The sequence below is a fragment of the Octopus bimaculoides genome, chromosome 20 (assembly GCF_046866305.1).
Source record: "Octopus bimaculoides isolate indiv1 chromosome 20, ASM4686630v1, whole genome shotgun sequence".
Taxonomy (NCBI): Eukaryota; Metazoa; Mollusca; class Cephalopoda; order Octopoda; family Octopodidae; genus Octopus; species Octopus bimaculoides.
Window position 1 is genome coordinate 27,780,874 of NC_142947.1, and position 22,748 is coordinate 27,803,621.

Genomic DNA, 22,748 nt, shown 5'->3' on the forward strand with positions numbered 1-22,748 from the left:
TGCTTTTTATGTTCAACTTTTCTCTCAAGATACACTCTGTCGGGTATGCACACTGACATTACTCATCCATCGGAGCATACTGGCTTCATTCCTTGCAAGCTTATGCATGTCCTCAGCAGTCACAGCCCATGTTTCACTGCCATGTAGCATGGCTGTTCGTACACATGCGTCATACAGTCTGCCTTTTACTCAGAGTGAGATTCCCTTTGTCGCCAGCAGAGGTAAGAGCTCTCTGAACTTTACCCAGGCTATTCTTATTCTAGCAGTTACACTTTCAGCGCACCCACCCCCACTGCAAACTTGGTCACCCAGATAGCGGAAGCTATCAACTACCTCTAGTTTTTCTCCCTGCAATGAGACAGAAGTTGTTTCCTGTTTGTTTACAGTGTTTATTGCACCTGAACATCTGCCACATTCAAAGCCTAACTTCCTAGTTAACCTTCCTTTGATAATGCTGCACCTCTCATGTGTCCATAGCTTGCACTGGGTACATCTTATAGAGTTACTATCTACACCTTTTCTACATATTGAACAGGGCCATCTACCTGAAGGGGTTTATGTTTTGTTTACCTTCCTACTTATAAGGACTTTGGTTTTAGCTAGTTTTACTCTAAGGCCCTTCGATTCTAGTCCCTGCTTCCACACCTGAAACTTCTCCTCTAGTTCTGATAGTGACTCAGCAATTAGTGCAAGGTCATCAGCATAGAGGAGCTCCCAGGGGCATCTTGACTTGAATTCCTCTGTTATCGCCTGGAGGACTAAGATAAATAGGAGGGGGCTGAGGACAGAGCCTTGGTGGACCCCTACCTCTACCCAGAATTCATTACTGTACTCATTTCTAACCCTCACCTTACTAACAGCATCTTTGTACATGGCTCGCACAGCTCTCACTAACCATTCTTCTATCCCAAGCTTCCTCATTGACCACCAGATAAGGGATCGGGGGACCCTGTCAAAGGCTTTCTCCATGTCAACGAAAGCCAGGTACAGAGGTTTATCCTTGGCTAGGTATTTCTCCTGCAGCTGTCTTACCAGAAATATAGCATCAGTGGTGCTTTTCCCTGGCACGACCCAAACTGCATCTCATCTAAATTGATTCACTCGCTAATTAGTTGGGCTATGACCCTCTCCGTGACTTTCATTACCTGATCTAACAGCTTGATGCCTCTGTAATTATTTGTATCTAGCTCGTCACCTTTACCTTTGTAGCAGTTGACTATGGTGATGCTACACCAGTCATTGGGTATGACTCCTTCGTGTATCACTTTGTTCGCAATACGGGTGACTAGGCTATAGCCGACACTGCCAGATATTTTGAGCATCTCTGCAGTGATTGCTGATGGGCTAGGGGCCTTCCCTGTCTTCATACTCTTAATTGCTTTATCTACCACGGTACTGTCGACTCGGATAGCTGGTCCCTCTGTTGGGTCGACATTTGGCAGACTCTCTTTCTCCCATTCATTCTCTTTATTGAGCAGTCTTTTGTAGTGGCATCTCCAAACCTCTTTCTTTGCAGCCTCATTCAGTGCAAGCGTACCATCATCCATGTGAACACATTTCTCTCCCACGACATCACGATTCTCTCTCACACACTGTCTTGCAACACGAAATACTTCAAGTCTTTGGTCCTCACGGCACAGAACATTGGCAAACTTTTTCTTATCTGCTTCCCCTCTGGTTAAGTAAATCTGTCTCCTATCTTCCCTTCTGGCAGTCTGATACAATTCCCTGCTACCTCCGTTCTTCCAGTCCTTCCAAGCCTGTTTTTTTTGTCTAATAGCCCTGTCAACCACATTGTTCCACCACCACATTATTTTGGGTCGGGAGGGGACTTTACACTAGCCACTGATCTGATCGGTGGCTCTCAACAAATTGTCCCGTAGAAGCCTCCAGTTGTCTTCCACGTTATATGATGCTATATCCCCTTGTATTTCGTCAAATGCTTCGAGTAGTATGTCCCTAAATCTCTGTCCATATGCAGGATCTTTAAGCTTCCAGACCCTTCTCCTCCAAGCCGGTCTACATCTGGGCATTCTTTTTGCCTTGATTTCGAAGTCGCTAACTACTAACCTGTGTTGAGGGGTACATTCTTCGCCAGGGAAGGTTTTGGCATTCATAAGCTGCCCTCTTTCCCTATTCCTGGTGAGGATGTAGTCGATTTGGCTAGAGTGTCTGCCAGAACGGTAAGTGACTAGGTGACTAGGGTGGTTTCCTAAAGTTGTAATTGCAAACCATAAGGTCGTTTGCATCACAGAACTCCAACAGTCTGGTTCCCTCCTCATTGCGGTAACCAAAGCCATAACCTCCATGAATGCCATGGAAGCCCCCTGCATAACGTCCTACATGACCGTTGAAGTCACCAGCTACAAAGAGAAGGTCCCTGTCATTCGTCGACGAGGTAGTTTGCAAGAGGGTGTCATAAAATCGGTCTTTCTGTCCATCAGGTAGCCCCGGCTGAGGAGCATAGGCCGAGATGACAGTAGCTAATCTATGATGAAGCACTAATGTAATCTGAAGTACTCTGTCACATACTCTGAGTACCTCGATTACCTTATCAACCCATTTCTCTGCTAGAAGTATTCCCACACCCCCAACCCCGTCAGTGTTCCCTGCCCAGAAAATCTTGTACCTTTGTTCTCAACAATCTCACCAGACCTACCTTTCAGAGTGCCGAAGTTGAGAGTGCCAATCCTGACAGTGTGGGTGTTGGAGGTGTGGGCCTGTGGCCTGGGAAGGGAAAAAGCAGTGTCGTGTACCTGAAAAGAAAGCTTGCATCTGGCAGAATTCATAAACAAAACAATACCTACAACCTGCATACACTCCCCAATCTTTATGTGCTACAAGGTCGATAAGGGGGGGGGGGGGTAAATGCCTCTAGGAGTGTTCGCGGGAGACAACCGAGGATGACAGACGATAAGGACTTCTGGTACTGGTGGCAGGGGTGGGAGGGCGGGTATACCGGGAGCCAAGAGAGTTTAGTCGTAATTCTGTCAGCGGAGAGATTTGTTGGTGATTTGGATAAGGTCGGAAATTGAACTGATTTATATAGAGTAGGGTCACGTACGAATCGAAGGGAGATAGGGGGGAGAGAGAAATACTGATTCATAGAGTGAAGCAGAGAGAGAGGGGTACAGGCAACAGTACATCATGCCGGAATAAAGATTCTTTGGGTATTTCTAGAACAAAGTTGAATGAAGACAGCAGTGCCTAAATCGTGAGTTTGAAAGCTTAAATCAGTAAACATATTTGAGTAAGAATTAAATAGTAGTTTCTAAGAGGAGAGAGTGAATTTAGACAGGTTTAGGGTTTCAGGAGCGATAACTTTAAGAAAGTAGAGAAGAAGCAATAATTTGAATGAAGTAAAGCAAAAAAATAATAGATAAGCATGAATTAAGACAAAACAGAGAACGAGTGATGTTTACATGTAAAGAAAGGTAATGATAATAGAGAAATGGTCGGGGTGAGGTGGGGGAGTGCGAAAGATATGGGTATGGATGTCGGAGTAAAAAACAGCTCTTAGCTGGACATATAGAAAGTTTGGTCGTAATTCTGTCAGCGGAGAGATTCGTTGGCGATTTGGATAAGGTCAGAAATTGAACTGATTTATATAGAGTAGGGTCACGTATGAATCGAAGAGAGATAGGGGGGAGAGAGAAATACTGATTCATAGAGAGTGAGGCAGAGAGAGAGAGCGAGAGAGAGAGAGAGAGAGAGAGAGAGAGAGAGAGAGAGAGAGAGAGAGAGAGAGGAGTACAGGCAACAGTACATTACGCAGGAATAAAGATTCTTTGGGTATTTCTAGAACAAAGTTGAATGAAGACAGCAGTGCCTAAATCGTGAGTTTGAAAGCTTAAATCGGTAAACATATCTGAGTAAGAATTAAATAGTAGTTTCTAAGGGGAGGTATATATATATATATATATATATATATATATATATATATATATATATATATATATATATATACACATGTGTGTGTGTGTGAGGGCGTGTGTGAGTGTGTATTTGTTTATACTATTCCTTCTTTATATTTTTATATGTGTGAGTGTTTAAGTGTGTGTATATATTTATATATTTGAGTGTATGTGTGTATATGTATGCTTATGTATATACATTTGTGTATGTGTATATATATGTATATGTAAGGGTATATATATATATATATATATATATATATATATATATATATGTGTGTATGTATATATGTTTACGTATGCATTTATATATGTATATATGTGTTTCTATGTATATATCTGTGTGTATATATGTATATATATGTGAGTATATATGTGTTTTTATTTTTGCATTTACAATTTATATATATATATAGAGAGAGAGAGAGAGAGAGATATGTATGTATATGTGTATGTATATATATGTGTGTGTGTGAGTGTGTATTTGTTTATACCATTCCTTCTTCATATATTTATGTGTAAGTGTTTAAGTGTGTGTGTGTGTGTGTATATATATATATATATATATATATATACATGAGTGTATGTCTGTATATGTATGCTTATGTATGTACATGTGTATGTATATGTATGGGTATATGTATATATGTGTGTATATATATGTATATGTATGTATATTTGTATGTGTATGTATATATGTATATATATATATATGTGTGTATGTGTGAGGGCATGTGTTGGTGTATATTTGTTTATACTATTCCTTCTTTACTAATTGTAGTAGTTATAATTTATATTTATTAATTGTGTATTTATTGGTAGGTTAATATTTTAGTGAGTTTAAGGATTTAATTTTGAAATGACTCTACGATTTTTTTAATAGTAGTATTTTAGCTTATTTCATACATATTATTTAATTTACGTTTCTTAGTCTTATTATTTAAAATTTATTATTACTTAGAATTTAAAGTTCATTAATATGTTTTACAATTTAGCTGGGGTTTTTTACGATGTAAGTTATATAAAGTTTAAATCTTTCGTTCATGATTTTATAATTTTTTCATTCATGCTTTTATATTCTATTCTCTATCTTAACGTCTTTCTAATAAACGCTCTATTTCTGAGTTTAACGTCTCAGTTTTAGTTTGAACTACAGCAACTTATTGTAAAGTATCGCTTTTACTTTGTTAAATGACTTTATATCATTGTTTGGAAAAAATATGTATTTTTATATTATTCAATTGATTTTTAATGATAATTTTAGTCGATACCTTTTTTAACACTAAATTAATTAGAAGTAAGAGTATCATCTTAGCCTAAACTAAGACTTTGATTAGATTAGGGTTGAATTTTTTCCATTAATACTGTTTAATATTTCTTTCTATTTTATGCAATAAATAACTAGTCTTTTTATTTAATTTCTTTGATTATACAATATCGTTAATTGTTTATTATGACTTAAGTTATATAAAATTTAATCTTTCATTCATAATAAAATTTTTATTCATATTTTTATTTCTATTCTTTTTCTTTACACAATATTTTCACTAGACTTCTTTTTAATAAACGTTTTTAGTCTAAAACCTTCTATCTTAAATTATTGCATCGTTTAGATATGTGCTAATTCTATCTTTATTATTTTAACCTAAAACTTCGTTCAAATAGTATTTTAAATGAAACATTCGTTAAATTGGTTTTTTGCATATAATATTCCTGTCAGCTTATATTATAATGGACGTAGGGTTGATTATGGAATCTTTATTATTTTGATATTTTTAATAATATCTTTCTATCTTAATATAATAAGTATTTTATATACATTCATTTGTTATTTATTGTTGGTTGATATATACATTCTTTTATTATTATTATTATTATTATTGTATTTTGACCTGAAGATTAGCTATATTTTTGAATATAATTGATTTTCGATGGTCTTAATCGATTTTAATCGATTTAAATTTTCTTTCTATTTGAAAATTGGTTATAAAACACATGTATTCGTTTTATTATCTTTATCTTATGATATTTACTTTGTATTATATTATACTTATTTATTGTGCTTTTACTTATTAATTTTTCTATATGTGACAGTGGATTTTCATCGATGAGTTCATGAACCTTGGTTCTTTTCCCTAAAACAATATATATATATATATATATATATATATATATATATTTAATACTGTGAAACTTAATTTAATTTTAATTTTTAATAAATTGATTTTAATTGAGTTTTTACCTGTAATTCTGGATTTTTATCCCTATTATTATTATTATTATTATTATTATTATATATATATTATAAGGTTTTTAACTTTTAAATTTTCATATTCAAAAGCGACAGAGACTTCAAACTCGATATATCGATTTATTCACCACTCTATGTTAACATTTCTGTGCCAAACTTATCCAGTGACTGGTCCATTGGATTTTGACATTTGGCACTTCTTCAGGAGTGGTTACCATCCGAACAAAACACGAAAAAACACATACATAACGATCATTAAATTCTTAAAATCCCATTAGATTTCATCTTTTTGTTATTATAGGGGAGATAACTCCTTAATTTTCAATTTTTATTGCTCTCCTGTGAGTTTCCACTAGATTAATTAATTAATTTGTTTATTTCTTTTTACTATACTATATTACCCGTTCCTTTACCCATATACATATGCATACATACACTTTACCCGTATACTTATCCATATATACATACACATATACATATATATATATATATATATATATATACATATATATATATGTATATATATACATATATACATATATATATATATACACACATACACATATACATACAAATACAACACACATACACATATATATACATGTATATATACATACATATATATATATATATATATATATATATATATATATATATACACACACACACACACATATATATATATATATATGCATATCTTTCATATATACACACACACACACACACTCTTATATGCACTCATCCATATATGCATAATTGCACATACACAAACATACATGAGACATCATGTTGTACTTCATCACATCTTGAGATCATTTATACCAACGAAATGTACTTCTTATGATATGCGTACATTTCAGAGCATTATTCTTTACTTTATTGATCAATTTATCCTTAGAGAAGAGTATGTGGTATAGTTCCACCGTACAAAGCGAACAATACTTTCTTCCTCTCTCATATGGCATTGATCTAGCTATTATAGACCATTCTAATGAATACTGTTTATTACTTTCCTTAAGATCCCAGATGTATTTGCTAAGACTAGTGCTAGCCATTTTCTTCCTATCTCTAAAGCACGAGAAATGGTTAGAAATTCTACGGCATACCTGTCCTGAAGTGCACCCCAAGTATGTTATGGTACCTGTTTGAGTTTTTACTTTGCATTGATATATTATATTTTTGACTTTCGCATTAGGTCCTTCAAATTTTATTCTCCTAGGGTTTACTTCCTTTACTGTGATTATGTTCTTACTCCTATTATTAATAAATGAACCTCCATTATTATTATTATTATTATTATTATTATTATTATTATTATTATTATTACCATCATTGTTATCATTCTCATTATTATTATTATTATTATTATTATTATTATTATTATTATTATTACTGCTATTTATATTATTGTTCAAATTCTCATTCCTACCTGTTTCTCTAGACTTCAGTATTTCAAGGTTATGTGCTGCTATTATCTGTGCTATGTTCCTAGTATTTGAAAATCCAAATCTAATTATATGTGTGTTTATAATCTTACCATAGTGTGAGCTCCTTGGGAAGTGTCTACCTATCACTTCTCTAAACTTAGCTATCAGATTACTCCTGATATTTCTCCCAAATGGGATTATGAGCCAGATTTTATTATCCTTATTATTATCCTCATGGTTATTAATATTGTTTTTAAAGAATTTTAAGTTACCTATGTTGTGTTTATGGGGGTACCTTGGTTTATTTAGTTTATTTACTTTGTGTTTATTCCTATTATTATTATTATTATTATTATTATTATTATTATTATTATTATTATTACTGTTGTCAGTTGTTTCAATTCCGTTGCTATCATTTTCAATATAAGAGACCCTTTCTTTATATCCTGCCTTATTTAGTGCTGCATTATAGAAATTAGCTTCATTATTAAATACCCTATTGTTAGGAGATAATTTGGAGAGTCTTAAAGATATATTTTTTACTAGACTCTCTATGATAGCCCTAGGATGGTTACTTTATTTATTTATATACTGTAGGTTCGTTAGGGGTTTGTGATATGGTCTATATGTTTTATTTTTAATATCTAATGTTACGTCTAGGAAATTTGCTACTGAGACATGAGTAATCTGATAGCTAAGTTTAGAGAAGTGATAGGTAGACACTTCCCAAGGAGCTCACACTATGGTAAGATTATAAACACACATATAATTAGATTTGGATTTTCAAATACTAGGAACATAGCACAGATAATAGCAGCACATAACCTTAAAATACTGAAGTCTAGAGAAACAGGTAGGAATGAGAATTTGAACAATAATATAAATAGCAGTAATAATAATAATAATAATAATAATAATAATAATAATAAAAATAATAATAATAATAATAATGAGAATGATAACAATGATGGTAATAATAATAATAATAATAATAATAATAATAATAATGGAGGTTCATTTATTAATAATAGGAGTAAGAACATAATCACTGTAAAGGAAGTAAACCCTAGGAGAATAAAATTTGAAGGACCTAATGCGAAAGTCAAAAATATAATATATCAATGCAAAGTAAAAACTCAAACAGGTACCATGACATACTTGGGGTGCACTTCAGGACAGGTATGCCGTAGAATTTCTAACCATTTCTCGTGCTTTAGAGATAGGAAGAAAATGGCTAGCACTAGTCTTAGCAAATACATCTGGGATCTTAAGGAAAGTAATAAACAGTATTCATTAGAATGGTCTATAATAGCTAGATCAATGCCATATGAGAGAGGAAGAAAGTATTGTTCGCTCTGTACGGTGGAACTATACCACATACTCTTCTCTAAGGATAAATTGATCAATAAAGTAAAGAATAATGCTCTGAAATGTACGCATATCATAAGAAGTACGTTTCGTTGGTATAAATGATCTTAAAATGTGATGAAGTACAACATGATGTCTCATGTATGTTTGCGTATGTGCAATTATGCATATATGGATGAGTGCATATAAGAGTGTGTGTGTGTGTGTATATATGAAAGATATGCATATATATATATATATATATATGTGTGTGTGTGTGTGTGTGTGTGTAAGTGTGTGTATGTGTGTATATATATATATATATATATATATATGTATGTATATGTACATGTATATATATGTGTATGTATATGTATGTGTGTTGTATTTGTATGTATATGTGTATGTGTGTGTATATATATATGTATATGTGTATGTATGCATATGTATACGGGTAAAGGAACGGGTAATATAGTATAGTAAAAAGAAATAAACAAATTAATTAATTAATCTAGTGGAAATTCACAGGAGAGCAATAAAAATAGAAAATTAAGGAGTTATCTCCCCTATAATAACAGAAAGATGAAATCTAACGGGATTTTAAGAATTTAATGATCGTTATGTATGTGTTTTTTCGTGTTTTGTTCGGATGGTAACCACTCCTGAAGAAGTGCCAAATGTCAAAATCCAATGGACCAGTCACTGGATAAGTTTGGCACAGAAATGTTAACATAGAGTGGTGAATAAATCGATATATCGAGTTTGAAGTCTCTGTCGCTTTTGAATATGAAAATTTAAAAGTTAAAAACCTTATAATATAAATATAAACTGTGAGAACGACCCTTAAGGAATCTAGTTAATGATCCCCTAAGGTAAGTTCTTATGCTATATTGGTAACGGTTGCTACATCCTCTGGAAAATTATTATATATATATATATATATATATATATATATATATATATATATATATATATGTATAATATATATAATATATATAAAACTTACTTGGAAGAGGATGCGTGGCATTCAATCATATAATAAATTTATGTATAATATATGTATTATATATATATATATATATATATATATATATATATATATATATATATATATATATATATATATATATATATATATATATATATCTGCAAAAATATGACACTTATTCGTTAGCCATGATAAAACTGAGTTTCGGATGCTGGGCTGGGAACCCACGCCAACATCTCTTCAGTTATCCGGCCATTGATTGCATATGCCTGTTCCATCCTATGACCCCCATCCTCACTGCAAATACCAATAGACCAGCACAGGATTGGTTTAGGAAGGACATTATCTATTTGATGAAAACTTTCGGTCTTAGCCTAACTACAGTTACCAACCTCACAGTTGTCAATTTCCTAGATGTATCCTTAGATCTAAATAAGAATATTTATAAACCCTATAGGAAGCCCAACGATAGACTTAGTAATATTAATGTGGGTTCCTGCCATCCCCCCATAGTTTAAAAATTTAGTTAAAAACATTAGCAAAAGAATTTCTAGCCTCTCCTCCGACAGGGACATTTTTAATAGCGTTGCCCCAGTATATAATAAGACTCTAAAAGATAGTGGATTTAGCGAGGAAATAGCCTATACACAGGAAACATAAGAATAGGAAAACTATCTGGTTCACACACCCCTACTCACCCGAAGTGACCTTTAATATAGGCAAGTATTTCTTAGCACTGATAGATAGACATTTTCCAGTCAACCATAGTTACAGAAAGCTCTTCAATAGATATAACTTAAAAATCAATTTCAGCTCAACTACTAATTTTAAAAATATAATCGCACACAACACACAAAAACTACAATATGAAACCAGCTGTTCATGCAGGGATAAAAAGTTGTGCCTGCTAAATGGAGCTTTCATGTCTGAGATCATCATTTATGAAGCCACCGTGGACTCTCTATCCACTAAGGACACAGTTTCGATGAAGAAATACATGGGCCTTACAGAAGGTAATTTCAAGGCCAGGTTCAGTAATCACACCTTGAGCTTCAGGCACTGGGATAAAAGGAAAATGACCAAATTATCCAGTCATATATGGTCCTTAAAAGATAAAGGTGTCAGTTACAACATCCATTGGAAGATCTTAGCAAAGTATAAGCCCTACACCAACGGCAGTGGAAAGTGTGGCCTTTGTGATATGGAAAGATGGCTCATCTGGAAAAGCAGCTTAGACCCTGCCACATGACTAAATTCAAGAACTGAACTTTTCAGATCATCTCCACATGTGGCTAAATATTTGTTACATTTTTGGTCCCCCCGAGATTACAGATAGGACTTGCTTTCTATATTGTGTCCACGTACAAGTTTTTTATCTCTCTATACTTTTTACTTATATTTCCTATATGTTTTTATATATTTTTTTACATATTTATAGAGATATTGTTCTATAGGTTTATTGCTCATATATTTTTTACACATATTTTTTCTACTTTCTGCCCTGCATTTTTCCTGTGCGCATATAGACGTGTATATGGAATCTTTTGTGCATGCGTGTGTGCTTGCGTGTGGGTATGTGCGTATATAGACATGTGTGAGTGTGTGCATGCGAGTATGTGCGTATACAGACATGTTTTACACTTATTGCTTATTTTTTACACTTTTTTGCACACTTAGCCTTGTTTTTTCTTGTGCATGTGCGTATATAGACGAGTATGAACATTTTTGTGTGCATGTGTGTGTGCATATATAGACATGTGTATGAACCTTTTTGTGTGTGTGTATGTGTGTGAGCGTGTATGTATATATTTTTTGGCAAATGTGTGGGTGAGCATGTGTGTGTTTCAAGTGAGGATGGATGAGTATATACAGATAGACACATGTACATGGGTGTGCGGGCACGCATGTGTATGTATGGACATGCGCTCTTACTATGAACATTTTTACTCCCTCCCCTTATGTAGCGTTCATTCTAATAGCTCTTTTGTCTTAGTAAAGGTCAATCACACAGTAATTTCCCTTTGTTTAACAGTTATTTTCATGGTTTTGACGAGATGACAGCATGGGTTTCTGCCCCGACATCAGAATATGAGAGTTTTATCATGGTTACCAAATAATTGTCACACATATTTACAGATAAATTCCTCTATTTCCATAATATCGGGGTCTCTTTCATTCTTCTGTTGTCTTACCATTTCTATCAATATATATATATATATACATACACATGGAGTATATATACATAGTGATATTAAATCATATAGTATATATATATGTAATATAAATAGTATATATATGTATATATATATATATATATATATATATATATATATATATAGTATGTGAAGACCCCCTTTGGTGATGACTGACCATAGGATTGCACCTAAGAAGTTACCCTCCCAGGCACAAGTCCGGGCAGGGTTGTTTATGGAAGACCAGCAGTCGGCCATTCATACCGGCCTCCCCTCTCCATGCGACCAGTGTTATCCAAGGGAAAGGCAAAGGCCGATACAGCTTGGTACCTGTGACGTCGCAACTCATTTCTACAGCTGAGTGAACTGGAGCAACGTGAAATAAAGTGTCTTGTTCAAGAACACAACATGCAACCCGGTCCGGGATTCGAACTCACAACCTCATGATTGTAAGATCGATGCTCTAACCACTGAGCCATGCGCCTTCACATATATAGTATATATATATATATATATATAATAAATATACAGTATATATATGTGTATATATAGTGTGTGTGTGTGTATATATATATATGTATATATATATATATATATATATATATATATATATATATATATATATATATATACATACATATATTTTAGAGAAGAACCACCAATATACAATTCAAACAATGAAGGACTGCATTGATGATGTCTCACTTGCATTTAATGCTGCTGCAAAGAGAGAGACTTGAAGATGCCGTTATGAAAAGTTGCTAAATGAAGAGAATGAATGGGAGAAAGAGAGTTTGCCAAATGTTGACCCAACAGAGGGACCAGCTATTCAAATTGACAGTACCTTGGTAGATAAAGCAATTAAGGGTATGGAGACAGAGAAAGGCTCCGGTATAGCTTCTTTAGTCGTGTATCAATCATTTGTGTGCAATTTTTGTCTGGCTTAAGTCTTCTTCAGTCTTAAAGGCATTGCAAAGTTTCCACAAATTTGGATGTGTGGATGTTATCGATGACCGCAAAGCATTGTGGAACCCTTCTACCAAATTATTTGCTCTTGGCAAGTCATTTAAAATGTGGTTGCATATATTCCAGGGTTGGATAGGAAACTGGGGGATTTCTCTTCATCGATGAAGACCACGCCCCCTTACAGTCCCAATGTATGAATTCTCAAAGTAAGTGATAAACTAAGAAGGGATGCTTTCATCATCAGACAAATCTTGAAATCCACTGACAACATCTTCAATTGGTAAAAATGCTAAAACACAAAAACAATTTTAAGCTAAAAACTTTCATCTGTGTTGTATCTCTTACTCTCACCAAGTGCACATACCTTCTGCCAAATAGACTGTCTGAGATGAAAAACACACCCAACTACTTCTAAATGCGGAAATACAGAAACAAATTAATTATGGAGAGCTTTATCAAAGTCTATGAGACAGGTAGCAGGTTAACAATTTACCTTTAAATCCTGCACAGCAGACAGAACACAATGATATGAGGCTTCTTATTGTCAGGAAGTAAGGCAAATAGCCTGGGCACACATGACCCTCAAATAATGATATGTAGCATGAAAGCTGACACCACAAACCAGGAGACACCTTAAAAGCCCAATTTTCACAGGCCCAATTTTCAGAGCTTTCTTGATCATCCGAGCCTTTTTTTTAGGAAAAAAATAAAATTTTGTCTGAGTCATCAATGCCAATGACCAAAAACAAGAACCCATTTTCTAAGTACTTAACTGCATCTCGAATTTCAAACTCTGAACGACAAGTTGGAAGTGCTGGGATTCCTAAAGCATGCTACCTCCAATTATGTATGTTACGTGAAAGTCCAGGAATAGTTTGCAACAATGATTGTGCTTCCGCATTGAGATTTTGTACAGCAGTAGCTATTACTTCCCATGTAGATACTGTGCCTGTTCTCATTACTTCACTTTTCATTGAATTAACTGCCTTTCAAACATTAATGTGTGCACTGCTTGCTGAGTGATTGTGGGAGCCTGTTGAAAAAGTAACTTCTGGTATACTGGAGTTGAAAGTTGTAGTAATGTATCCCGGCAACCTTTGTAATAACATTCACAATGCCAATATATTTTTATTTTGCTACTGTTGAATCCATTCTTTGCGTATATATGATTCTCTTCATTGCAAAGCTTATGTTATAAATGTTGCTATGGCAGAGGGTTTCAAAGTTAAACTGAATAGAAAAAAATTAGCAATACAGTGAAATTCAGTTGCATAAACCTATACTTTAACTAACGACTAATTAGAATTATTTGAGAAGTGTGTAACAGGGGCGTGTGTAATTAGTTTTCTATAGACTGTTTACTGTAGTCAAATTTACCTTAGTGGAATATACTGGAGTGAATTTTACCTACAGTGAAATTTTCCAAGTGGAATTTAACTAACAACTAATTAGTTAAGAAGTGTGTAACAAGGGCATGTGTAATTAGTTGCTATAGACTGTTATTTTCTGAGTGGAATTTACTTTAGTGGAATATACTGCAGTGAAATTTTCCGTAGTGGAATTTGCCGGTCACACACATATGACAGCTAAATGTAACAGATTAAATAGGAATTGTCTTTAAAACTACAACATGAGATATGCTACTGACCTTCACAACGTTGACCACAATACCAGCAAGGTGAAGCAATGGTGCTGCATTTTTCTCAAACATTTTCACACCTTTGCTGTTGAAAAAAAATTTAAAACAATGCTAATTAATGATGTATAAAGAGCTAAATAGGAGGAGGCAAGAAAGAGATAAAGTAATAAAGAAAATATGTAAAACAGTTGTTGGCTTGTATCTTTTCACACACTCTACCCCAACAAACCAAACTACATCTCTTCTCTTCCTCAAATATCCTCTTTCATGCACTATATACTTATCTCTCACTCCCCAATCCTGTCCTCAAAGTCCTGTTAACTGTATCATGGCTATCCAGTAGCCCCCCCTCCACTACATACCTAGGTTTTCATCACACTACATTCCCTTCCACCACTCTACTTATATCTTCAAACTTCTAATTTTTAATATAATATTGTTCATATTTCTCTTCTTGACATCAATCCCTATATTTCATAAACACTGTCTCTATGAACTTTAATTTCATTTCATTTTGTTATTTTTTTCTCTATCTTTACAATCTTTATTTTCTAGTTAATCTATTATAATAAATGCAAAATTCTGTCTGTCCATCCATCCAGGGCCCCTGTATCACAGTCTACATTTACTTTACATAGACATATAATACCTTTTTGGAATCAGGATAATCTTGGGATTGAAATTCTGCCCTTCATTTGGTTCTTGAACATCCAGCATTGGGATCAGGTCTAGGTGAGGATTTGTTATATGCTAACAGTTGAAAATTCAAATTTTAAAAGAACTCCAAAAATTTGTGAACTTTTCATTTAAACTAAATTTAAAGTAATACCAAAACTTTGTGAATTAAAAAAAATATTTTCAGTTTGGTTCATTTAAAACTAGATCCAAGTTAGAGAGAGTGGTTTCATGTTCATAAGGGCTTGAAGTTCTGTGGAGTTTGTGAATGGAAGCACTCAGAAGGAAATATTGAAAAACTCAAACTTCTGCCCAAATTGGACATTCGGCAAGATTGGACTTTTTGCCTGGATCAAACCTTTGGTGGAGTCAGTTTATTCAGAGATTTGGATGCTGGAAGATTTGCAGCTCAGTTACTAGATCTGGGAAATGGAAGCATTCAGCAAGACAGCAATGAAGGCAACACTTTTCCAAATGGCTGCAGCATTTTGGTCAAAATTGTAAAAAGAGTTGATTACCAAGGTTTACCCAAACATTGGACATAATTTCCAAGATCATGATTGGCATTGTGAAAGAGCCATACTTGCACCAAAGAATGAAACTGTCCAGGTTGTCAACTGGAAACTTATACAATCAATCAATACTGAGGAAAAAAATTAGTTTTCAACTGATACTGTTGTGGACCCCAATGAGGATGTGAATTATCCTAATAAGTTTCTTAACTCTTTGGATCCTCCTGGAATGCCTCCTCACAAACTGACATTGAAGAAAGGAGTTCCAATCATGCTTTTCAGAAATCTGCATCCTCCAAAGCTGTGTAATGGAACAAGACTGATTGTCAAGAAAACGCATCCGCATCTTTTGGAAGCAACAATCCTCACTGGACAAGAAAAATGAGAAAATGTGTTTATTTCAAAAATTCCATGTGCTGCCATTTGTTGACACACAACAGAACTAGTCTGGAAACTTCTTTATACCACCTCATATATTACTTTACTTATACCAATATTGTCTACCAGTTACTTTTTAATTATCTTACTAAATTTCCATTCCCTCCTTTAGAAAACTGTTTAATTGATTTCTATTAATTTTATTATTATTGTCTTCCATATTTCTTAAGGTTCTTTTTAAATATTGATGTTGCATTCGTAAAACGTTATGCTAATAGATTATTGTTTAACATGGTTTCCTTCTCACCCAATGAGCTAGCTTAATGCCAGCATTAATTTAAAGATTGTTTATATTAATACAGACAACTGCATAAAGAAGTGCTGATCACTGAAAGTGGATGGTACCTGCAGAAGAGGGAGACCTAGGAAGATGTGGGATGAAGTGGTAAGGACCAATCTCAAGATGTTGATCCTCATGGAGGAAATGACAATGGACCAAGATGTCTGGCGATATGAGGTTCTTGAGAAGACCCACCCATGTTAGCGAAACTGAGTTCTAGAAGTGCTGTGTGTCCCACCCACACTTAAGAAAACTTCTCACACACCCAACAGGAACAAGCCAAACTACATCTCTTCTCTTCCTCACATTTCCACTTCATGCACTATGCTTACCTCCCACTTCCCAATCCTGTCCTCTTGGCTCTGTCTCACTGTATCACTGCTCTCCGCTAGCCCCCAACCTGTGTGTTCCACCCACATGTAACAAGAAAACTATTCACACACCCTACCCCAACAAACCAATCTACATCTCTTCTCTTCCTCACATGTACTCCTTCATATACTATATCTACCTATCACTCCCCAATTTTGTCCTCATGACTCTGTTTCTCTGTATGACTGTTATCCAGTAGCCCCACCCCATTCTATATATGCCCAGGTTTTCACCATTCACCTCCCTACACACTCTTTCATCACGCTTCTTTCACAATATCCTGCCACTTATATTATGATGTTCGAACCTCAAGGGTATGCTCTAGTACTTGCCAATATCTATATCTCTCTCTTCTTTTATTCAACCATCCCATTTATATTTTGATCCCTGTCTCTTGGGAGTATACCTGGCACTTTGCCACCATCCCAATCCCTTTGTCTCTCACTCTCTCTCTCCTTCTCCTGCACTTTCCTCAGGTTGGGTAACCATGAATCTCCTTTGTGGTAGCACACCTGTTTCTGTCTTCATTCCTGATCTCGATCTCTCCAGCTAGGTAACTTTATATTTCCTTTACAGCAAGATACCTACTTCTGTCTCTATCTCACTATAACCTTTCATCATCTGACACAAGATCACCTCCTCCAATGTCCTGTCCCCTCTCAAAAGATTACATTTTGTCTTGCAAGGTACTTGGTGACCCTGTCAGTGAAGGTGCCACTTAAAAAGCATCCAGCCCTCACTGTAAAGTGGTTGGTGTTTGGATGGGCATACATCTGTAAAAACCTTGCCAAAACTGACCTCACCTGTGCTTGTGCTACATAAAAATCACTAAGTCCACTCTGCTGAGTGGTTGGTGTTAGGAAAGGCATCCAGCTGTAAAAATCCTGCCAAAACAGTCACAGAACTCTGATGCAGGCTTCTGCCTGCCTGGTCCCTATTAAACCATCCCACCCATACCAGCATGGAAAGCAGATGTTAAACGATAATGATGATGACATGTAAGTAATTTACTTATTATATTTTATAATAAAATAAATTATCTATGCATGCTGTGAAACAATTGTGGTATAAAAATTTTCAAAAATTTTTTCATACTATATTTCATTTATAACATTATATACACACACACACACACACACACACACACACACACACACACACACACACACACACACACACACATATATATATATATATATATATATATATATATACACATACCTTTTATCCTTTATCTATTGATTCAGTCATTAGACTGCAACCATACTGGGGCACTACCTTGAAGAATGTATTTTGTTTTAAGCCTTGTACTTATTCTATCAGTCTCCTTTGCTGAATCACTAAATTATGGGTATTTAAACACACCAGCATGAGTTATCAAGCAGTAGTGGGGAACAAACACAGGTGTGTGTGTGTGTGAGAGAGAGAGAGAGAGATAGAGAGAGAGAGAGTGGTTGTTTTTCAGTTTCAATCTACCAAATTTACTCACAAAGCTTCCGGCAACCTGGGGCTTCAGTAGAAGTCACAAGCCCAAATTGTCCCACAGTGGGACTGAGCCTGGAAACATGTGGTTGGGAAGCAAACTTCTTACCACACAACTATATACCATGTGCAAAAAATGTAAGGCTGAACAACAGTGAAATGAAAGCAGTTACTATAGAAAACCTGAATCAATGAAAGGAATGAGTTTTGTATAGTCAGCAGGATGTGAAATGTTAATCCATCAGAAAGATAAGGGACGACTGAATTGAGAATGTGACTACATGTTTTGTTTAGCTGAAGGTTAGCCTTAACTAAACAGACCAAAAGTTTTGTGCTTTCTTTTTTTTAGATAACAGAGTGTGTTTTGGCTTCTTAATAGGTTGAATGAGCATAGAAACTCCTCCATTGGCTTGTGTAATTAGCTATCAAAAAAATGGACATAAAAATATCTATGGTGATATACATCTGTATTAGGAGGGCAAACATGAAACTATACAGATATTTCTAAAATTTTAGTAAGAACATAGAAAAAGTGAGAAATTGTGAAGTTTCTAATATACGATATGAGAGTTTATGAAATTACATTTAGCACCACCACCACTTGACAACCGGTGTTGGTGTGTTTACATCCCCATACCTTAGTGATTTGGCAAAGGAGATTGATAGAATAAGTACCAGGCTTACAGAAACTTACCCTCGACTGACAGCTGGGTTCAGAAATACTGTGACAATCCGAGGTCTCTGGTGCAGCTGGATGCTAGCATTACCATATTTCTGTCAATGATAATATTAAAGACATTATTATCTAAAACAAAGTTTATCTGTTGTCCACTCAAGAAAAGTATTAAAAGAAGAAAATACACTGAAAACAAAATAAAGCATCTGCTGTTTACCTCCAAGTTGACCAAACTCCTGTTTTGAGACAGTAAATTTGAAGCTACACTACCCAATGTGTTCTTTCTTTTTTATGATGATATACATGTGATTTGGGGGAGATTTGATTGCTATTTTAGTAGGTTAACTGCACAAAAGCTCTAATGTGGTCTGTAAATCACATAAGAACAATGAGGTAAAGTTTGTAAAAAATGTAGTAAAGGGTAGGGAATAAACCATGTCTGGTATATTTCTCACAAATTGTCTAATCTAAGGTTACTATTTATAGGTTCTGTGTGCAATAATATACCAAAGTTCATGCAAAGATCAAATGTCACCCAAGATTTTATTTTTCTAATATGTATGCACACACACATATAGATACATACACACACATATATAATAATATTAATCATTATTATTTAGACACGTGCAAGAGCTCTCTGCTTCTACACAAACTTTGCACAAGCCGCCTTCTTTTCAGACACTACTCTCTTGCTCTTCCCAATGAATCCACAACTCAAGAACAGCCACAATCAATGAAGGTAGGTCTGGTGAGATTGTTGAAGTGCTACAATGAAGGTATGTAGATGTGTGCTGTGTGCAAAAGATAAGATGGAAGGGAGGCTCAGCTTGAATTCTCATGACTAAGGAACAAAGATATAAATTCTGGGTGGGCGATAGTGATGGCATGAGAGATGTAGGTAATACTTCTGGTAGAGAAATGGTTAGATAAGGTAATCAAAGTAGTCAGAGTGTGTGAGAGAATCATGAAACTGAGACTAGTTCTGAAAAATACAACAGCAACAATTATCTCTGCAAATACTTTCTAATCAGAATTAGCAGAGGAAGAAAAGGATTGATTTTACCAGCCCATTTGTAGATTAACTAACTCAATGATGAATAACTGACCATATTTTTGTGGCTGGTGATTTCAGTGGACATGTTGAGCAGGAACCCAATGGATTCCAAGGTATACATGGAGGCATAAAAGCAAAGAGACATGCTTGAAAGGATCTGAAGAATGGGGGAAAAAGAGAAGTTAAGTGACAGGTCTATTTAGCAAGGGGAGAAACAGAAAGAAAAGGTTTACCATGAGGATCAGAGGAATGAGGTGTTAAACAATGACGATGATGATTATATATATATAACTAAAGAGTAAATTTATTCAAAGAAGCCCATATGTATGTGTGTTTGTGTGTCTGTGTTTGTCCCCCCACCATCGCTTGACAACTGATGGTGGTGTGTTTACGTCCCCGTAACTTAGCGGTTTGGCAAAAAGAGACCGATAGAATAAGTACTAGGCTTACAAAGAATAAGTCCTGGGGTTGATTTCCTCGACTAAGGGTGGTGCTCCAGCATGGCCGCAGTCAAATGACTGAAACAAGTAAAAGAGTAAAAGAGTAAAAGAATAAAATCACCATTGGCTTCAACCACGGCCTCCAGACGACTTTGGAATCTCCTGCAACTCTTCTGGACGGTCTTCTTGTATAAGTTGGTGAATGCTGCCATAATCCTTGCCTTCAATTCATCTTTGGTGTTACAAGGAGTTTTGTTGGTTTCTCACTCAACTGCACCCCACACATAATAATCGAGAAGGTTGCAGTGTGGGGAGTTAGGTGGCCAGATGTTAGGAGTGATGTGATCGCAGAAATTGTCCGACAGCCATGACTGGGGTCTCCTGCTTGTGTGGCATGGTGCAGAGTCCTGTTATCAGACAGAGGGTCTTCCAGCAGCCACCCTCTTGACCCAAGGCAGCACTACCTCTTCCAGGCACTTGATGTAGGCCTTCACACTGAGTCTGAGGCCGTGTGGGAAGGTGAATGGATGCATAACACTGCCATCACTAGTGACCACTCCAAACACCATGATGTTGACAGGATGTTTGATTTTTATCATTCTTGGTACTCTGCACTGTCCTCAGATTGACACCAAACATTCTGAAATGTTCATATTGGAGCTTCCAGTGCAAATTCCAAGCAGTACAGCATGTCATTTCAAAATTTCTGGCCAAGTGAATTGCATCATGGTGCTGTTTTTCTCACAGAGAGTGCCCCACTATACTGTATAGTTGGCAAAATCAAAACCAAACAATGTGGATGCGTGAAATTAAAAATATAAAATGGTGACAATTTACCCGTTGCACCCTATATATATATAGTTGAAATTTACAGCAAAACAAAAGACGAAGACAGGTGTATAAACAACAAGGTGTATTCGTTTGATACTCGGAAATTTGAGAAAGTCTTTTATGTTTCGAGTCTACGTTCTTCAACAGAAAGAAACACGAGAAAATAAGCAGAGAGAAATAAAATGTGAAAATGTGTGTGTATATATATATATAAAAACATTTATATCATCATCATCGTTTAACGTCCGCTTTCCATGCTAGCATGGGTTGGACGATTTGACTGAGGACTGGTGAAACCGGATGGCAACACCAGGCTCCAATCTAATTTGGCAGAGTTTCTACAGCTGGATGCCCTTCCTAACGCCAACCACTCAGAGAGTGTAGTGGGTGCTTTTACGTGTCACCCACACGAAAACGGCCACGCTCGAAATGGTGTCTTTTATGTGCCACCCGCACAAGAGCCAGTCCAGGGGCACTGGCAACGATCTCGCTCAAAAACCCTACAAGGCCAGTCAGGCAGTACTGGCAACGGTCACGCTCAGGATGGTACATCTTATGTGCCACCCGCACAAGAGCCAGTCCAGGGGTCTTGGCAACAATCTCACTTGGCTTGCCGGGTCTTCTCACGCGCAGCACATTTCCAAAGGTCTCGGTCAGTAGTCATCGCCTCGGCGAGGCCCAATGTTCGAAGGTATACATATACATATACATATATATATATATATATATATATATATATATATAAATGTTTTTATTTTTCATTCCCTTCGAAATTTATCCCTAATAGTGGTTTGAATTTTAGCTGTTCCTCCTCGCGTGCAAGGAATCCTATGACCGAACATCTTATGTGTTTAAATGTACACTGTACTCATATATATATATATATACATTGAGAAAAAAGGAGATCACCAGAATCTTGGAAAAGACAGACAGATAGATAGGTACAGAGAGGGAGGAGGGAGGGATTTCTTTTCAGTTTGGCATATATTTACCCTTTATTTATTTAGTTAGTTAGTTACCATTGTATGAGTTTAGGGATGGTGACCTCTCCAATAATGAAAAAAGGATGGGGTGCAGTCATCACTGAAAGCATTTTTGTTTTTTCATTTTCTTAAGATGCCAGAAGATAAGAGGTTCTATGAAAAATTAAATGTGTGTGTGTGTGTGTGTGTGTGTGTGTGTGTGTGTGTGTGCATGCACGCACGCACGTATGTGTGCCTGTGAGTTCATGTTTGGAAATATGTCTAGGTCTACACTCTGT

General features: G+C 35.5%; 1 protein-coding gene across 3 annotated transcripts in view; it reads right to left on the reverse strand.

Annotated features, from left to right (window-relative positions):
• LOC106882107 (acylglycerol kinase, mitochondrial) overlaps positions 1–22,748 on the reverse strand; it is a 207,970-nt gene that overhangs the window by 97,801 nt on the left and 87,421 nt on the right. For all 3 annotated transcript variants that reach the window (XM_089338266.1, XM_089338267.1, XM_089338269.1), the window contains 2 exons: positions 19,178–19,257; positions 14,734–14,809 (listed from right to left, as the gene is read on the reverse strand). In XM_089338266.1, coding sequence (XP_089194392.1) covers positions 14,734–14,809; positions 19,178–19,257 — 156 coding nt within the window. The remainder of the gene's footprint in view (positions 1–14,733; positions 14,810–19,177; positions 19,258–22,748) is intronic.